Raw genomic sequence first — 16,045 nt, forward strand, 5'->3', positions numbered from 1 at the left:
CCAAAGTTATTACCATCCCCATAACATCTCAAATACTGACAGGGATTTATCATGATATCCATGCAATTTCCTCTAAATGTGGATATCAACTATTGTACCAGGAATGCTAGAAATACAATGTATTCTCAAAATGACATTATATTTCTGAAGAATATAGACTTTATTTGACATTTTCATCTGTTCATTTAGCTGTCAGTTGTATCCAAAGCCATTTACGGTTTATAGGTGAGCAGCATAGTGTGACAGGCTTAAACATCCTTTCCTTTATCAGACAACATGCAAAATCAATGAGATCTTCCTGTGTAAAACCATAAAAAAGCAATTAGGCTCTGCAATCAGGTCTGACCTACATCTCATCTCTATGTCCTGTGGATAATTGACCTTTATTCAGGAGACAAGTGAGGTTTACCTGACCTTTTGAATCGAAACAAACAAAAGGAGGATGTAGAAATAGAGCCTTTATTGAGGACATCACGGAAACATTACAGCATTACCATTACATTTTCACTTGGCTAGTTGTATTCAGACAGACAGGTTCCAGTTGTATTCAGACAAACAGGTTCCAGTTGTATTCAGACAGACAGGTTCTCCTTAACTGTACCCCACATTCTAGTTCAATTAGATGTTAACAATAAGCTATGACAGCGGCCCATTCTAGAGATCTAAACAGATCTAAACACAGTCTGACAAAGTCTGACACATAAAACCATTGACAGTTCAGACTAATACAGTCTCCTCTGCTATCTTCACCAGCTGTCATTTCTACAGACTCAAAAGAAAATTCCTTTCTAGCTCAATAAAAACGTCTATGGCTGCTTACAAAACTGAACACCACCGCCTTACACTATTGATGGCCATGGACCTGACAACCTGACATTCTTTCAAAGTGCCTTCAGTCTTCTCCGTTGGAACTGAAAAGCTTCAGCAACAGTATGTACATCAGCAGAAAATCAAGATGTCATGCAAAGTGCCAGCTAATACACCATGTTTGTCCTCGTCTGGACTATTGAGAGGATTTGTCTAGCTAGAGAAAGGTTTATAAGTAGGGGGGTCTGGCAGGCTGTGTGTCCGGGATTCTGCACCGACCTTCGCTTCCCCCTCTCCAAGGGACAACCCCCATGCCAGGGAGTTATGCAACTTGTAAATGACAATAAAATCTGGTCCAAATTATTTCATGCACTGTGAGACAAAATCATGACTATGCGATACGACAGAATTGGTAAATTCTCTGTATAACTAGAGGAAGATGCATTCTGTAATATCAGAGCAAATCTTGCAAACCTAACACTTGTTATTTACTTGCTTGAGTGGAAGCTAAAATGCCAAAATCCCTCATTTAGTGGCAGTCTGATGTCTTAAAAAGTAAGAGAAGGACTTCTACTGAGAGACTCTGAGCCTTTACATCGGTGGATTAAGTACAGGATGGATTCACATGGACAGACATGGATTATGATATGGGGATATCTAGTCGGAGAGAGGTTTGGTTAGTTAGAGAGGAAGGAGACTGCTGACACACACACACAAACACACACACACACATGGTCAGGCTCTACACTCACACTCTGCCCTCAAAACCGCTGCCGCTGCCCTCAACGTCGCTCTCGGCCAGTGGCACGGAGCGCTTGCGCAGAATGGTGTTGATGCCGTTGCTGCCAGACCTCCGGGACTGCGGGGGCAGCACCGCAGCCGGCGCCGAGCAGGGCGCGCGGTACTGGGGCAGGCCCATCTTGGTGGTGTCCAGCTCCTCCGGGTCCTCCTCGCGGGCGCGCAGGGCGGCGATGGCATCGCGGTCGGAGGGGTTGAGGTTAAGGCAGCCGCACGTGTGGCCAACTTCCTCTCCACCGCCATCGCTACTGGCCTCGTCCTCCACCGTCATGAAGGCGTCGCCCCACAGGCTCTCACACAGATCACGCCCGTGCTGGTACATCTGAAACGTGAGAATCAAGGGAACACGAGAATCAAGCATAGGCTACAGAACACCCAGGCTCTTCAGAACACAGTTAGTGTTATCATAGCGGTTCAGACATCCATGTGGAGACTATATTCCCAGGGATAAGGCCTAAATCACTGGCTTCCAAAGTAACACAGAACTAATAGTAACTGTGCACCATTTTCATTTGCATAACAGGAAGTGGGATTAAAGCTGCATTGTGCCAAAGTCATGGAAAGAGCTGGGGTGAGCACCAAATAGCTCTGCATTTGGGTTTGTTAGAAGTCCCTGCCTTTGGTCAACACACACACACACACACACACACACACACACACAAACAAACACACACACATGCTTATACACTGTGCTGTGCATAAACAAAATAACAGATACATATCTTGATAAATCATTGTGATGAGCTGTTCTGACAGTGATATAAGTCCACTAAAAAGCTCACAGAAAGTCACAGATACTTCTCAGCGCACCCACCCAGTCTTTAGATGCAAAACTGGACTGGCATATTTTAGGGGAATATGACATTTTTTGCAATACCATAACATGCTTACTCCATGTTGATTTTTGTTCAAAAGATGCAACGTTCCAATTAGATTTGTCAGACTAGCTGCTTAGACACTGACCTCAATCTTCTCCATCTTTACAAAATAAACGACTTTTTGTAACTGCCCACTGTCCCCCAAACATCCTTCCAGGCAAATCCTCAGAATTACACTTCAGAAGTGATTCACTAACACATGTAGGTGCTTTTTTTCATCTTTCCCTTGTAGCCCATCATTTTTGGACGTCTCTGTCTCTTTTTTCTCTCTCTCCCTTCATTCATGCTTTCTCATTACCTCCTCCTCTCTCCCCTTTCACTCCCTCGCTCCCTCACTGTCTGTTTAGGGGATTATGAGTGAGTCACTCAGGACATTCTGGGGAGAAAAATACGCCTGGCGAATATATCGACTGACTAAGAAGGACAAAACTGTCATTCTGCCACAGATCGGGGCTTGCTGACAACATAAGCCATGTCCTCGTGCGACCGAGCAGAGTGAAGTGCAGCAGGCCGCCTGATTTCACACGTCCAGAGTGTGTGAGTGACACATGGCTGGCCTCGCCTCGCCGGACAAGGAGGCCCTCGCACTAATTGGTCTTCAGTAGTGTTTGTAGCAGGCAACAAGCTCTACAGTGGCAGATCTTGGTTGTACAATGATAATTGTGTTTGCGTGCAGGTTTACGTTTGTGCACAGCTATCGTTGTACAATGGGAATGTATATATTTATCTGTCCTGAAAAGTCGATAGTGTGTGTGTGTGTGTGTGTGTGTGTGTGTGTGTGTGTGTGTGTGTGTGTGTGTTTGTGACTGTGCATGCATGTGTCTGAGAGTGTGTGCACGTGTGTGAGAAAGACAGCGACAGAGACAGTAGAGAGAGAGTCATGGAACTCTCTGGTTCATGCATGTTGACAAGCTGTCTGTCCATGTCGACGTTGCCGTGGAGATGCCTTGGGGCCCGGCAACAGAGCCTGTGGAGAGTGGTGGGTGTCCATGTGACAGTGTGATGGTAAGATGCCTGCGGAACCTGATAGGGCCACTGAAGTGAGAAGGACAGGGGCCAATGAAGCCATGGAAAATAGCCGGCAATGCTAAATGAAAAGAGACGATTATAGGGCTATACGAGTTTTGGTTTGGCTGTTTCTGTGCAAGTCAAAAAAACATTTTGTATCCTTCTCAAACTTGTTTGTATGTCATAATGATAGCAATTGTACTAATGGCATATTTAGTGGAGGTATGAGGCATTCATGCATGCTAGCTGTGTCTCAACTAATGTGTGTGCAAGCAATATTAAAATACACAGGCGCATATTTGTGTCAGTGTGCTTGTCTGGTTGTCTTAGCTTCTGTGAGGATCTTTCATCCTGCTGTCTATATTTCTGTTTTGGTGTGCCTGTACTGTGAACAGCCGCCCCCTTAGCAAACAGCAATGTTGTCATCTTGATTAGACAGGCCTGCAAACAGGTGCAGTTGACTTCCCCACATCTCCCCGTAGATGGAAAATTACAGCTTTTCAGCTTTGGATCTGTGTACAGCACCTAATCACTTTCCTTTTACAAACAAAGCTACTGACAATGGGGATAAAGCATTAATGTGCTTTTGTTTAATGTGAACTGTGTGTATGTGTGTGTATGTCTGTGTTTGTGTCTGTTTGTGTGTAGGGGTGTGTGTGTGAACGCCTGCTTAATTATGCACATTATGTAATCATCAAATTCAAATATATGATTTAGCTTGATCACGATGCCACAAATCTACTTAGCAGCAGGAATACTAAGCACGCAATTCTAGGCTTTAGAAAAACAAGTCGAATTGAAACCCTGGAGTCTCAAAACAATGGCAGCCAATTTGCACTAAAGGTAATATGTGTTTGCCATTTCATGCTTTCCAACGTCGCCTGTTGTAACTCAATAGATCATAATATGTAACTGACTCTTATCAAAGCATGCTATTTTTGTCTTCTTACAATTCTATTTTCATTACACATACACAGAGTGAGAGAGAGAGAGAGAAGACTCACATGCAGTAAACACAGAGAGAGATGCAAACATGTTTGCAGACACAGAACCCACACACATACACCCACACATACCCACACCAGGCCCCGTGGTCAGGGATGGTGATCTGAACTGACAGGGCCAGTGTGTGTCTGTGTGTGTCGGGCAGCCTCTCACGTGCGGTCCCAGCTGTGCACCAGCCCTAGGTCACTCTGCCTCTTTGCATACGGGAGCCGATCCTCCTCTCTGTCTCGTCTGCTCCAGCGTGCTTCACTGTCTCTCACTCCACTCTCTTCATCTTCTGTCCCTCTATCCTTTTCTCCCTCTTCTTCCCTGTTCTCTAGCTTTTCGTTCGTCCTTTTTGTTACATACACACTACTTCACACATTCTCTCTCTCTCTCTTTCTCTCTCTCTCTCTCTCTCTTTCTCTCTCTAGCTGACTCTCACACAAACCTTCTCTCTCCCCTCTTGCCTCTTCACCCCTCCCTAATCTATATTTAATCCTTCTATCTCCTCTTGAGTTCCCCACACACAAAGTGTACGTTTCACTCCCTCTTATCCTTGCAAACATTCCCTTGTTCCTTCGCACCTACATCTCACCTCAAATCTCACCTCCTCCGATTATTTTTTTAACAATCTCTAACAAATCCCTCGTCCTCCTCCTCCATCTCCTGTTCTTCTTCTGTCTTCTCTGCTGCTCCTCATCCTCTTCAGACTTCTCAGCCTGATAATCGTCCATCTTCTATTCCTCTTTGCCAGTCGTGACATCTACTGGCCATGTGTGTGCGAGTGAGTGAGTGTGTGTGTGTGTGTGTGTGTGTGTGTGTGTGTGTGTGTGTGTGTGTGTGTGTGAGCACTCTGCTCTGCCTCTGAAGGCGGGATATTTCCTAGTTTGCCTTGCAGCTGATCCCGACCCAGAGACTCACCTGCTGGTAGGGCACACAGCTCCCGGTGCAGTTGAGCCCTCGAGGGTCACTGGCCCATTCTCGGGCGCAGGTCAGGTCCATCCTGCAGGCGTCATACCTAAAACAGACATCACTTTTGTTGTATATGGCTTCATACTTAATGATAATATGGGCTGGTCTTGTCTTCGATTGTCAAAAAACTGTTTACGTGTTGTGCCTTAAAGATTTCACTAGTTTGTCTTTGCTTACCAATGCCTTTAAAGCTCCACTCGAAGCTACAAAATGGCTTTGAGGAGAAGGCTTATTCTGGATTGAATTCATTTATGCAGATTATGTTTGTGACTTGTAAACCACCCACACTCATTACAGTCCTCCCCCTGCAGCGGTTAGACTGTGCATCGTCTGCCTCAGAAGGTCGTCGGTTATGACCTGGAGCTGTGGGCGGGAGATGTGTGTGGTGCGTGTGGTGCGTGTGGGCTCACCAGCCTTTGCAGAAGCTGTGACACAGTGGCACAGCCTTGAGGGTGGAACCACGCTGGGGGTGTGGCCAACGCGCAGCATCCGGAGAGCAGCGGTAGAAGCAGATGACTCGCTTCAGGAAACTCTCGCAACTGAAAGACAGGCACATTTTAAAATGACAAGAGAGAGAGAGAGAGAGAGATAGACACACACAGAGAGAGAGAGAGAGAGAGAGAGAGAGAGAGAGAGAGAGAGAGAGAGAGAAAGAAAAAAGGGTATGGGAACAAGTTATAGGCACAGGCAAAGGCACTGAAACAGCAAGTGATCCAATTGCACTATGCCCCACATGATTGCATTATGTGTATTGGAATGTGTAGCTGAGCTAACCATGATGTATTCACAGAGAGAGAAGAGAGAGAAAGAGAGAAGAGAGAGAGAGGAGGTAGAGAGGAAGGAGAGAGAGAAGAGAGAGATGGGGGGGGGGGGGGGGGGGGGCTTACATGGGGCTGAGAGCTCCACATTTGTCCCAGTGGGCTTTTTCCGAACTGGCAGGAGGGGCCATGAGATCATGGATGTCATCCTCTGTGCAGCACGCATCTGATGAGATGGATGGAGATTCATTATCACAAGGGGAGATGGTGTTAGGCTACTTGTCATCCACAGCAGTTTTACAGTTTCAAATACAGGATATGTAGTAGGGTACATGGTTTAAAGTTAGATATATGTTTCTGAAAGATGTCTTTGCTGCTGACAGCCTATGTTGGGTGTTTAACTGCTAGTCTCTTGTCATATTGACACAAAAAAACTCCCCCATGCATTAATAGAAGGAAGAGTAGGTGTACAATATTTGAAATACAAACATGCAATATACATGAATCCAGCAACAACATATATTAATGTAATTCCTGAATAGAAATGCTCACATTGGCTGTCACCAAAGATATCTCGCTAATAGACACATTTGACATGTCACAGTTAAAACTTACTCTCTGTGTAGAGAGAACACTCCTTCAGGTGTGGCTCTGGACTCGGCGTTTTTTTATGTCTTCCGTCCGGCAGACACGCCCCTTCTTGACACCAGGCCCGTGAAATCAAGGCGATCATAAAGCACGCAAGGATTAGAGTATTCGTGGCCACGCCCATCTCCCCTCTCTTTGGATCACCTACAAGGCAGGATTAATGTCAGCACCTCGGACAGCGGATGTGAAGTATAGCCCACACAACTGTCCTCCCAACGTTTGTTAAACTAACCTACTCTATGCAGGTCAGCGCTAAGCTGGTAAATCAAACCTGTTCCTGGAGAGATGTGGTGTGGGCTAGACTCTTTATCCTATTAGCATCAATTGGGGAAACCAATTAGTATAAACTAATGTACCTAGTGCTGTTCTTTACCTGCAATGCCAAATAACTCATTCACGACGAAACAATGCAGTGAATACCGAAACTTATCACACGCACAGAGAGCGAGAGAGAGAGAGCGAGCAATATTAGAATAGGCTATTTTTGCTATTTCTAGATGCATTCAACAAAATGAGCCTAGACCATACTTCCTGAGCCAAAACCTTACTTCACCCATCAGCATGAAAGACTGGACTGCCTTTTATCATTACGCCTGCTCGTAGGAACAAGGCACAAAACACTGTCGGCTAATCTGCAAAAAATATTGAACTGGCCATCTGACCTCAAAACAGTATCAAACAAGAAAATATAGTTTAAAAACAACAAGTTAAATACACACTGTGTGAAGGATTATATTTTTGAATCTCAGCACACACGCCAGTAAAACCCAATACATTTTGCTTGAAAAGGAAACATGTCCATTTCTACACCTTACGAGAATTTTTAAACACGTAAAAATTAACACGTTTAAAAGTGTATCGCCATGTTACAGTAAATAGGTGTATCGATTAAACCTTGTGTCGAATTTAACAGGTGTTTGCATTCATCGACCAGCTAAAACCTAAAGTGGACCTAATACAAAATCACCAAGACAACACTCAGCTATAATCTAGAAATGGGGAAAACAATCCGATCCAGACACGAGCGGACACTAAACAACATGAGGATTAGTGTGCCCCACAATCTCTCACCAGACGCCTAGGTTTGACACTGCTTAATAAACAAGCTACTTCTTCAAGAAACACATATATGTTAAGCAAATCTCCCGTGGATGCCCACCTTTCACGGTAGAAGACGTCTGGCGCGTGACGATGTTGTCGATCCACTCGATTTGCTGCGATAGTTGAGGTAATTCAGACTGCGTCTCTCCCGCTCTCTCTCTCTCTCTCTCGATCGCTGCCCTGTTCTCTTCACTGGACCCCCGTCAGTTCTGTCGTATGTGGGGGCCGCGGATCAGTCTCGCTTGTGGCTTACTGAAGGGCATCACCCGCTCTAGCGCCCCCTCCCTTTCTCTCGCGCTCTGCTCCTCACAACACGACATCATAGGCTACTTCTTGTAAACAGTTTGATAGTGCTCAGTAGCTTATTTTGTCTAGCCAAGTACTTTGTTTTTTTAGGTTAAAGCCAGAGTACAGTTGTCCAAAAAGTGATTAAACACTAAAAGGATCTGGTATTGTTGCGGACAAACAAACGTCAGATTTGATGTTTTCACCAGGTATTTTTTCTGTGAGACAGTTGACTGAAATAGCTCATTTTCGCTGAAAGCAAAGTAGGCTATTCATTTGTTTTTACGTTGTCTTGCATGTGGCACAAGCAGCATATGTTTGTCCATCACTCAAATTAACATTTTCTTGTTTAGCGTATGCGGCTGCTGGCCATTTCGGTGCCCTAAGTTGCTTTGTGCCTCCTCTCCCAATCTCCTAATTTAAGATTGTGATGAATCTTACATTGTTAAAACATTTAAATGATAACTCAAACACCCAAAGTAAAATAAAAAGCTTATAATTAGACCATATGTGTTTTTAAACATTAATTTCTGAAAAAATGCTGTTTGACTTATAACTGGTGCATGGTCACTTTAAGATCATTGAGTCTTTACGTTCTCTTATGGCCCTTTTGCCAGCTTTTGTTTACTAGCTTTGCTTGTTTGAGCCACATTGATAGCACAATATTAACGATAATATGCACAACATTGAGTTGTTATAAGCAGCCTTCATTGCTTTGGAAATGGAAGTATGTAATGACATGTTGCTTCACATTTCTGTTTGCAATTAAAAGTGAATTACAGTATGAGCCTGGTAGCAACCTAGCTATCTGAGTGGAATGCGTTTCAGTTGGCTTGGTAGATCATGTGCTTCATTCATGTAAATGCTTGGGAAACTAATTATTGAAGACTCACCAATGGAATTCTACAAAGGCAAAGTAGTAGACTAGTCTTTATATTCTTGACCATGTTCCAAATCACATTGATTGCAGGCTAAGCGGAATGGATACCCTCTCAAGTCGCAACCTCCTGTAGCGTCGTCTTTGTTGTTGCTTATATTAAAAAGGAGATACACAATGACAGGCCAGCTGGAATCTGCCACTTTCTTTGTCTCTCTCCTGTACGCGCAAGATGCGTGGAGTGGAGTTAAGTGGAGCAATAAGTTAGATCTGCTTGGTGGTGGAGAGGACCCAAACATCCTTGCATGTTGTTGTTGCATGATGTTGGTGAATTTTGACATTGTAAACCTTCTCGAGGAAGAGTGAAACGCAGTTTGCAGTAAAGCTACTTAATGGCTGCTTGTTGAGCTTGGTGCCCCCTCTGTCCTTTGGTGCCCTACGCATAGTGCGTGAGTGATGCGCGTGGTGGGAGCGGCGGCACAGGACCTTCCCTGAAGAATGGTATTGCAGACAGCAAACCCTATCAGATAGGCAAATTGAAATGGTGAGATTCTATGTCAGATTTTTATATTAGTAGAAGGTTAGATATCAGAAGTCAGAGTTTAGAGATAAAAAAAAAAAAGTCCAGTTTTGAGACTAGAAGTACATTTTGAGATACTTTGCATCTCATAATTACACTCTTTATTTAAAAAAATCTCTTATTAATCCCCATAGGATTTCATTCTTTTATCCGGCCTAAATACTGAGATATGTAGCGCGTAATGGAATTATAATATGGTTTTGTTTACACTAAGGAAACTGTGGTGGACTGGTAAGATTCTACGCAACAGGAAGCCCCTTTTTATGCATGTCCCTTGCATTAGCGTGATCCTAGGCAAATACAAACTCTAGCCAAACGACTTATGAAAACAGCAACCCCGATTTGGTAGACTATTTCATAACCAGGATGCTAATGAACCGGGTATGGCACCCGGTCTTCGATGCTCTTTATTTTCCGCGCTGAGGGAAACCTCGGCGGCAGACGGACTCAATTCCCATTTGCTCATATGAATGGGAATAATGATATTCTTTGTGTGGGAGCTATTCGGGGACAGAATGAAGAAGCGGACAAAGACACGCATGGCTGTTTTTCAATGTGCTGTTGTACACATTTCACCGCGAGGTCATCGAGATTGTTATTACACTTGGCAAGCGGTGTAACAGTTCAAGCAGGCACTCTAATTGCAAGGCATTTGTTTCCACCATTTAGAGGTTAGGCCTATTTGCTCTGTAGGCCTACACGAACTCGTTCTAATCTAGCCTACTGACCTATTTGGGGAGGCCTTTTTCCAATATTCTATAAAGTATATTTAAATCACTACAAGATTTAAACTCAGAATCAGAATAGTCTTTCTCCAGAGAGTGCAACGCCACGAGACATTGGAAATGTGGATAATATCACTAGTCAGTGTTTCTGATACAGTAAATTGATGATATGCATATTAGAGTATGTATAGACATCAAATAGTGTGTTGACATTGAGGATTAGGTATTGCTGTGAAAATATAAACATTCCCCAGGAAAATAACGTACCTCTGAAGACAAACTAAAAATGCAGAATTCCCCAATATACGTATGAGCAATATATGCACGCGTCCTCTCCCTTAACAGTATAACATACTGCGCGCGCATGTACACACACACACACACACACTTACACACACCAAAAAGTAACAACAGTGAGAAGTCATACCCATCATAGGGATATATTTTATTGATGATAGGCATTCTAAGACGTAAACAAGGCGAGGTTATGAACTGTATTCTTACTGACCACACACACACACACACACGTCACACACACACACACACACACACACACACACACACACACACACACACACACACACAGTGGCCCTATATAGTCCACATTCATACAGACTACTTGGTGGATGGATTGTCAGTCAGACAAAACGACAATTACAAAAATGTATAAAATACTAATTGTAAGCAATATCATCATTGACAGGACCTACAATTCCAAAAAAACAATAGAAAGACAGCGCACAAGAGGCATGGAGGCAATTCTGACACGATATCCTCTGCGAAAAGGATCCAATAGGCAAAACAGCGACGCTCAGTGGTAAAAATGTGTAAGAAATGTGTTGCATAGGGCTTCAACAGTCCACTGATCAAGCATCCTTCAAACGAATGGTGAACATAGCAATTGCCTGCTCGTTCAAGCAAGTCCTTTTCAAACACAACATGCTGTCCAGGTTTTGAGAGCAATGTTAAAGTCTAATTCGTCGTCGGGGAACATTTGGAGTCTAACTCCAGTTATAACCCTTTTGCTCAAGACCAAACACAGCGGTAAACAAAGAATCCCATCATCAGTTGTCATTCAGTCTCCTCTGTTCTTGAATCTTCTTGCCGCAGTTCATGGCCATGGTAGCCACTGCGTAAGACGACAATATTACGATAGTGCTGCCAACAAAGTTTGAGGATGCTCCTCTTGGGGGCATGCTTATCCTGTATCCGCCCCTGGGCTGCAGTTTCTCAGAGGCGACGACCGTCTGGGTAATGGACTCCATTGCAGTGAGTGTAGCTGGGCAAGCTTAAGAGATCCGCTTGAGGTTGCAACAAGTGAGAGATGACCGTCGTACAGTAGGCCTAGTTGTCATCTGACGACTGCGAAAGCTGCCCTCTATATAAAACCCGTAGCGTTCAACAGGTTGTTCTCATGTCAAATCTTTCACTGTAAACATTAGAGTGCGTCAATAGGATTGGAAACAGTTTCGTAGCGTAGTGTCTCGCCAGGCGTGGAGCTTTTAATGCTATTAAGCTATATATTTTTACCATGTCAGATAGGTGTTACGTTAAGCGCTGTATTGCGGGGATTAGTTTAACAACGACATACCCATTCATGTATTCTTAGCTGTTGTGAATGCATCCTCGGACAAGTCTATTGGATCATGCCCATATGTGAGGGATCTGTCATGAAGTGCTAATTTATTTATTTATTTATCTATTTATTTATTTATTTAGTTAATTAGTTTGTTAGTTATGTGTCCATGCTTTGTTTAACCAGGGTAGTCATATTGACTCAAAGGTCTCTTTTGTAAGTGAGAATCCCTCTGTCTGACTGCATTGGTAAGATTGGATTAAGCTCTCCATGACAGTGTTTGCCTCCATCAGCGCATGCAAATCATGATCCTCGACCACGTAAATAATTAACAATAACCAGAACCAGAGTCAGTCAATCCCTAAACCGGCCCTTGGAAATATGCCCACGTGATCCATTTAAAAATGAACGTCTGATGAAGCATAGGACATGGCTTCATCAAACAGTGACTTTTGGTTTGGATTAGGGGCAAGATTTGTTTTAGTTAAAAAAAGATACTCAAGGTGAGTGATGTCAGAGTTGTCCCTCTGCCAACTTCATTACAGAGATAAAGAGTGTTTGTGTGAGTGTGTTTAATTCCGTGACAGCCGGCATTCTTAATGCGATGAGGGAGTAAAAGAGATAAGGTGGCAAAAGAAATTCTGTTCATCTAAAAAGCCTTCATCTACAAATCGAATAATAAAAAAATACAATATTAAATTATACGGAATTACACATGACTGCACTTTTCTCCTTTCTCTATTTTTGTTCCTCTAAAGAAATTATTTTCTTGGAAAAATTAAAATTCTTCTTTTAATTTTTTGCTCTTCTGTATTTTAGACTACTTTAAATTGGTCATGTCTACCTGAAATATGACTCCATAATTTGCCTTAGAGTAATGGTTTTGCAGTAAACCAATCAATTGGACGTCACAGTTCAGTGCCAGAACAGAAGGTAATATCCTGTTGACCTGCCATAGGCTACATTTCACCTTAATTGACTCTCTCGGTCAATCGAGTCTCACTCAGTACCAAAGGCAAACAGCAGCTCTAGAGCCATGTGCTTCCATGATGGATAGGCAAAGCAGACTCGTAAACAGACAGTGCCTCTGAATGGAAAAGTGATGTCCCTGCATCATAATGTCCTCCTCTGGATGACATCCGATATCAGTAAACTACATCAATAGCTATCCACCATTCCTGCTCTTCAGAGACTTGTATTATGTCTTAACACATACAAGTCATAAATTTAGCGGATGCAATGTGTTATCACCTTACTCTACCACCAGTCAATGCTGGTCAGCTATACTGCACTACTAGTGCATTGCTATTGGACATTTATACATGAACTGATAAAATACTTTGTGACATATCCTCTTTCTTTTTTTACATAACTTGTTAAAGCTGTCTGGCTTGTGTGTGGCAGTCTAACTCTCAGGCCTACTGGTGTGGTCCTAATGTGTTTTCTCCATGTGAGATCCACAATGGCCAAGCAGCATGACAGATGTACACTGCCTTTCACACCTGTTCTTTCCCACAGACAGACAGACAGACAGACAGACAGACAGACAGAGAGACAGACAGACAGACAGACAGACAGACAGACAGACAGACAGACAGACAGACAGACAGACAGAGAACTATGGCCTCTCTGGCTCGCTCTAATAGAATTAGCCAGGAACAGTGTGTGCAGACTAACTGGCAGCTTCCCACTGCCTGTGAGGAGGAGGCCAAACAAGCCTCCTGTTACCCCAAACTGTCTCCTTGCCCATGCCAGCATCGAGACAGACAGGAGATATGTGACATCTGAATTGAATGAGTGACATTCTACATTTGACTGTTTTCATGGCAGACATAATTAACTAGACAAAACTTGCATCAGAGAGCTTCACCAACTTGTTTCAAGGGCTATATGAGAAAGAAACTGTCAATATTATGGCGCCTGAGAATGCCTTTTTGGCACAGAATCCACCAAGTCCGTCAGCTCAATCCTCTTACAGGGAGCAGAACAATAGAGGAGACAGTTGCCATGGCCAGAGATTAAAAAGACACCCTGCTGAGATGATCTATGCTCTGCCTGCAGGGGGACACCATATCCACACGACTGGCACCAATGTGCTGACCCATCCGTCTAGTGACCGTCTGGGCATGACGTCACAGGATGACCTTATTGAGTTAACTTTGTACTGAAACAACCTGCTTCAGAAATTAATGCATGAATATTAGGTCTAATCCTCCACCACTCTACATAGATATCACATTATGTCTATCCAAGGAGGAGCTGTGGTGTACAGAAGTAAATAATTTCAGTCCTGAATGCAGGTTTTTATTATTCATTTATCTATTTATTTTATTCAGCGTTGCTGCCAGCATATAATGAACCATCTATTGCCTGCTTCAAGTGATACAACAATGATGCTAATTTTTGCACATTTGACCAAATTGCTTAAGATTACAAAATCATATATCTGAAGCTAGCATCATTATAATTCTCCCCTCACAGGAACCCTCTGTTTGCTCACATTGTAATGCCTAAGGTTAATGCTTAGTTACAGCTCAGCCACTATGAGATTTATGTGCCTTTGCACATGGATAATATATTAGTGGATCAATGTGATGTCCTCAGCACATAGCCTCAGGTGTATGTGGAGAACACTGACCCTACCAGATACCAGTAGGATAAAAGGCTTGGCTGTTTACACTTCACCACAAGAGGGCCCCTTCGCCTCGTTTTTCATACTAACATCCTATGTATGATGATACCTTCGACTAACCAATCACAGAACTGAACTCGACATATGAGCTGGCACTGAGGTCATAGTAATCTAAAGCCACTACAAACACGGTGTGAAGGTTAAGGTCAGGATAAAACCTCAAGGCTCTCTTTTTGACCTCATTCTCTCACAGCCTCATAGGCTAGTTCTTCCAATCAGTGATGAGAGAGGAAAGTATGGTTCCCATAGTAACGGCGACAAAGCTTAATAAATTAATATAATTTAATAATAGCCTATAATCACAGCACTTGAGAAAAAGTGATTATGCGTAGTCTGCTACTTCTCCTCTCTCAGCGTAACAATTTGTGTACTCTCTTTTCGGTGCATGCTCTCCTCTTCATCCTCCCCATACTCCCCGGCTTGTTTACGTGACAAAACAGCACCCTCGCGCCCACCCCCCACACGGTTTCCTCGGAGGACCTGGGCCTCGTCTGTTTCACACTAATGACGATGCTCTGGGGAGCCAGTTCGCTGTCGGCTCTCGCCGCCCTCCTCAGAAGCTCTGACCCACTTCTGCTTGCAGAAATACATGCAACATTTATGTGACGACTACGATGCCCACACTGACACATGGAAACATACATCCATTCCCATAATTTTACAATGCGTGCATGAAGCACACACAGGGACATACACTCATAGACACACACACACACATACACACACACACACACACACACACACATGCAGTAAAAAAATAAATGGCACATTATACACATACGCACACAGGAACACCTGTCACATTATACAAATATGCACAGAGATAATGTGGGTGTTGAATAAATCCATGAATGAATCTCTATGCCAAGATTTGAGACATGCGTGTCTTGCTGCGCACAGTTCTAACTCTAGTGGTGGTATTTTTGAAGGGAGCTGGACTGTCTGGACAACACTCAATTTCTCATATCCCATCTGTTCTTGTCTGTGTATTTGCGTCACAGTGAGGGTCTAGGTTGCTGGCTGAAGATGTCTTGGCTCACAACAATGGACACACACACACACATGCACAAATACGCAGCGCATTTCTGTGCATTACATCATATCTTCTTTACCCCACCCACCCACCCCGCCCTTGTGAGTTTTAATCAGGCACACAAGCAGGGGGGTGTTAAAATCCTTGCTAATCTACCCAGGAGTTGGAATGTGTGCTCAGAACTGCCCTTTGCAGATGGATCACTGTTGTCTGTTCTACACCACAAATTACCCTTGGAGCAGCTCAGGTAAAAGTCTGTTTGATAGTTTGTGGTTCTATGCCTTGTAAGTATTTAAGATATAATGGAGCAGTGGGCACAT

General features: G+C 43.5%; 1 protein-coding gene across 1 annotated transcript; it reads right to left on the reverse strand.

The window, feature by feature from the left end:
• Positions 1-440: 440 nt before the first annotated feature.
• rtbdn (retbindin) lies at positions 441-8,189 on the reverse strand. The gene is made up of 6 exons (XM_042086137.1): positions 8,016-8,189; positions 6,824-7,000; positions 6,338-6,434; positions 5,861-5,989; positions 5,400-5,496; positions 441-1,927 (listed from the first exon to the last, which is right to left on the reverse strand). The coding sequence occupies exons 2-6, from the start codon at positions 6,978-6,980 to the stop codon at positions 1,556-1,558; spliced, it is 852 nt and encodes a 283-aa protein (XP_041942071.1). The 5' UTR covers positions 6,981-7,000; positions 8,016-8,189; the 3' UTR covers positions 441-1,555.
• Positions 8,190-16,045: the final 7,856 nt, after the last annotated feature.

This window comes from Alosa sapidissima, chromosome 3 (genome assembly GCF_018492685.1).
Source record: "Alosa sapidissima isolate fAloSap1 chromosome 3, fAloSap1.pri, whole genome shotgun sequence".
NCBI classification, from domain to species: Eukaryota; Metazoa; Chordata; class Actinopteri; order Clupeiformes; family Clupeidae; genus Alosa; species Alosa sapidissima.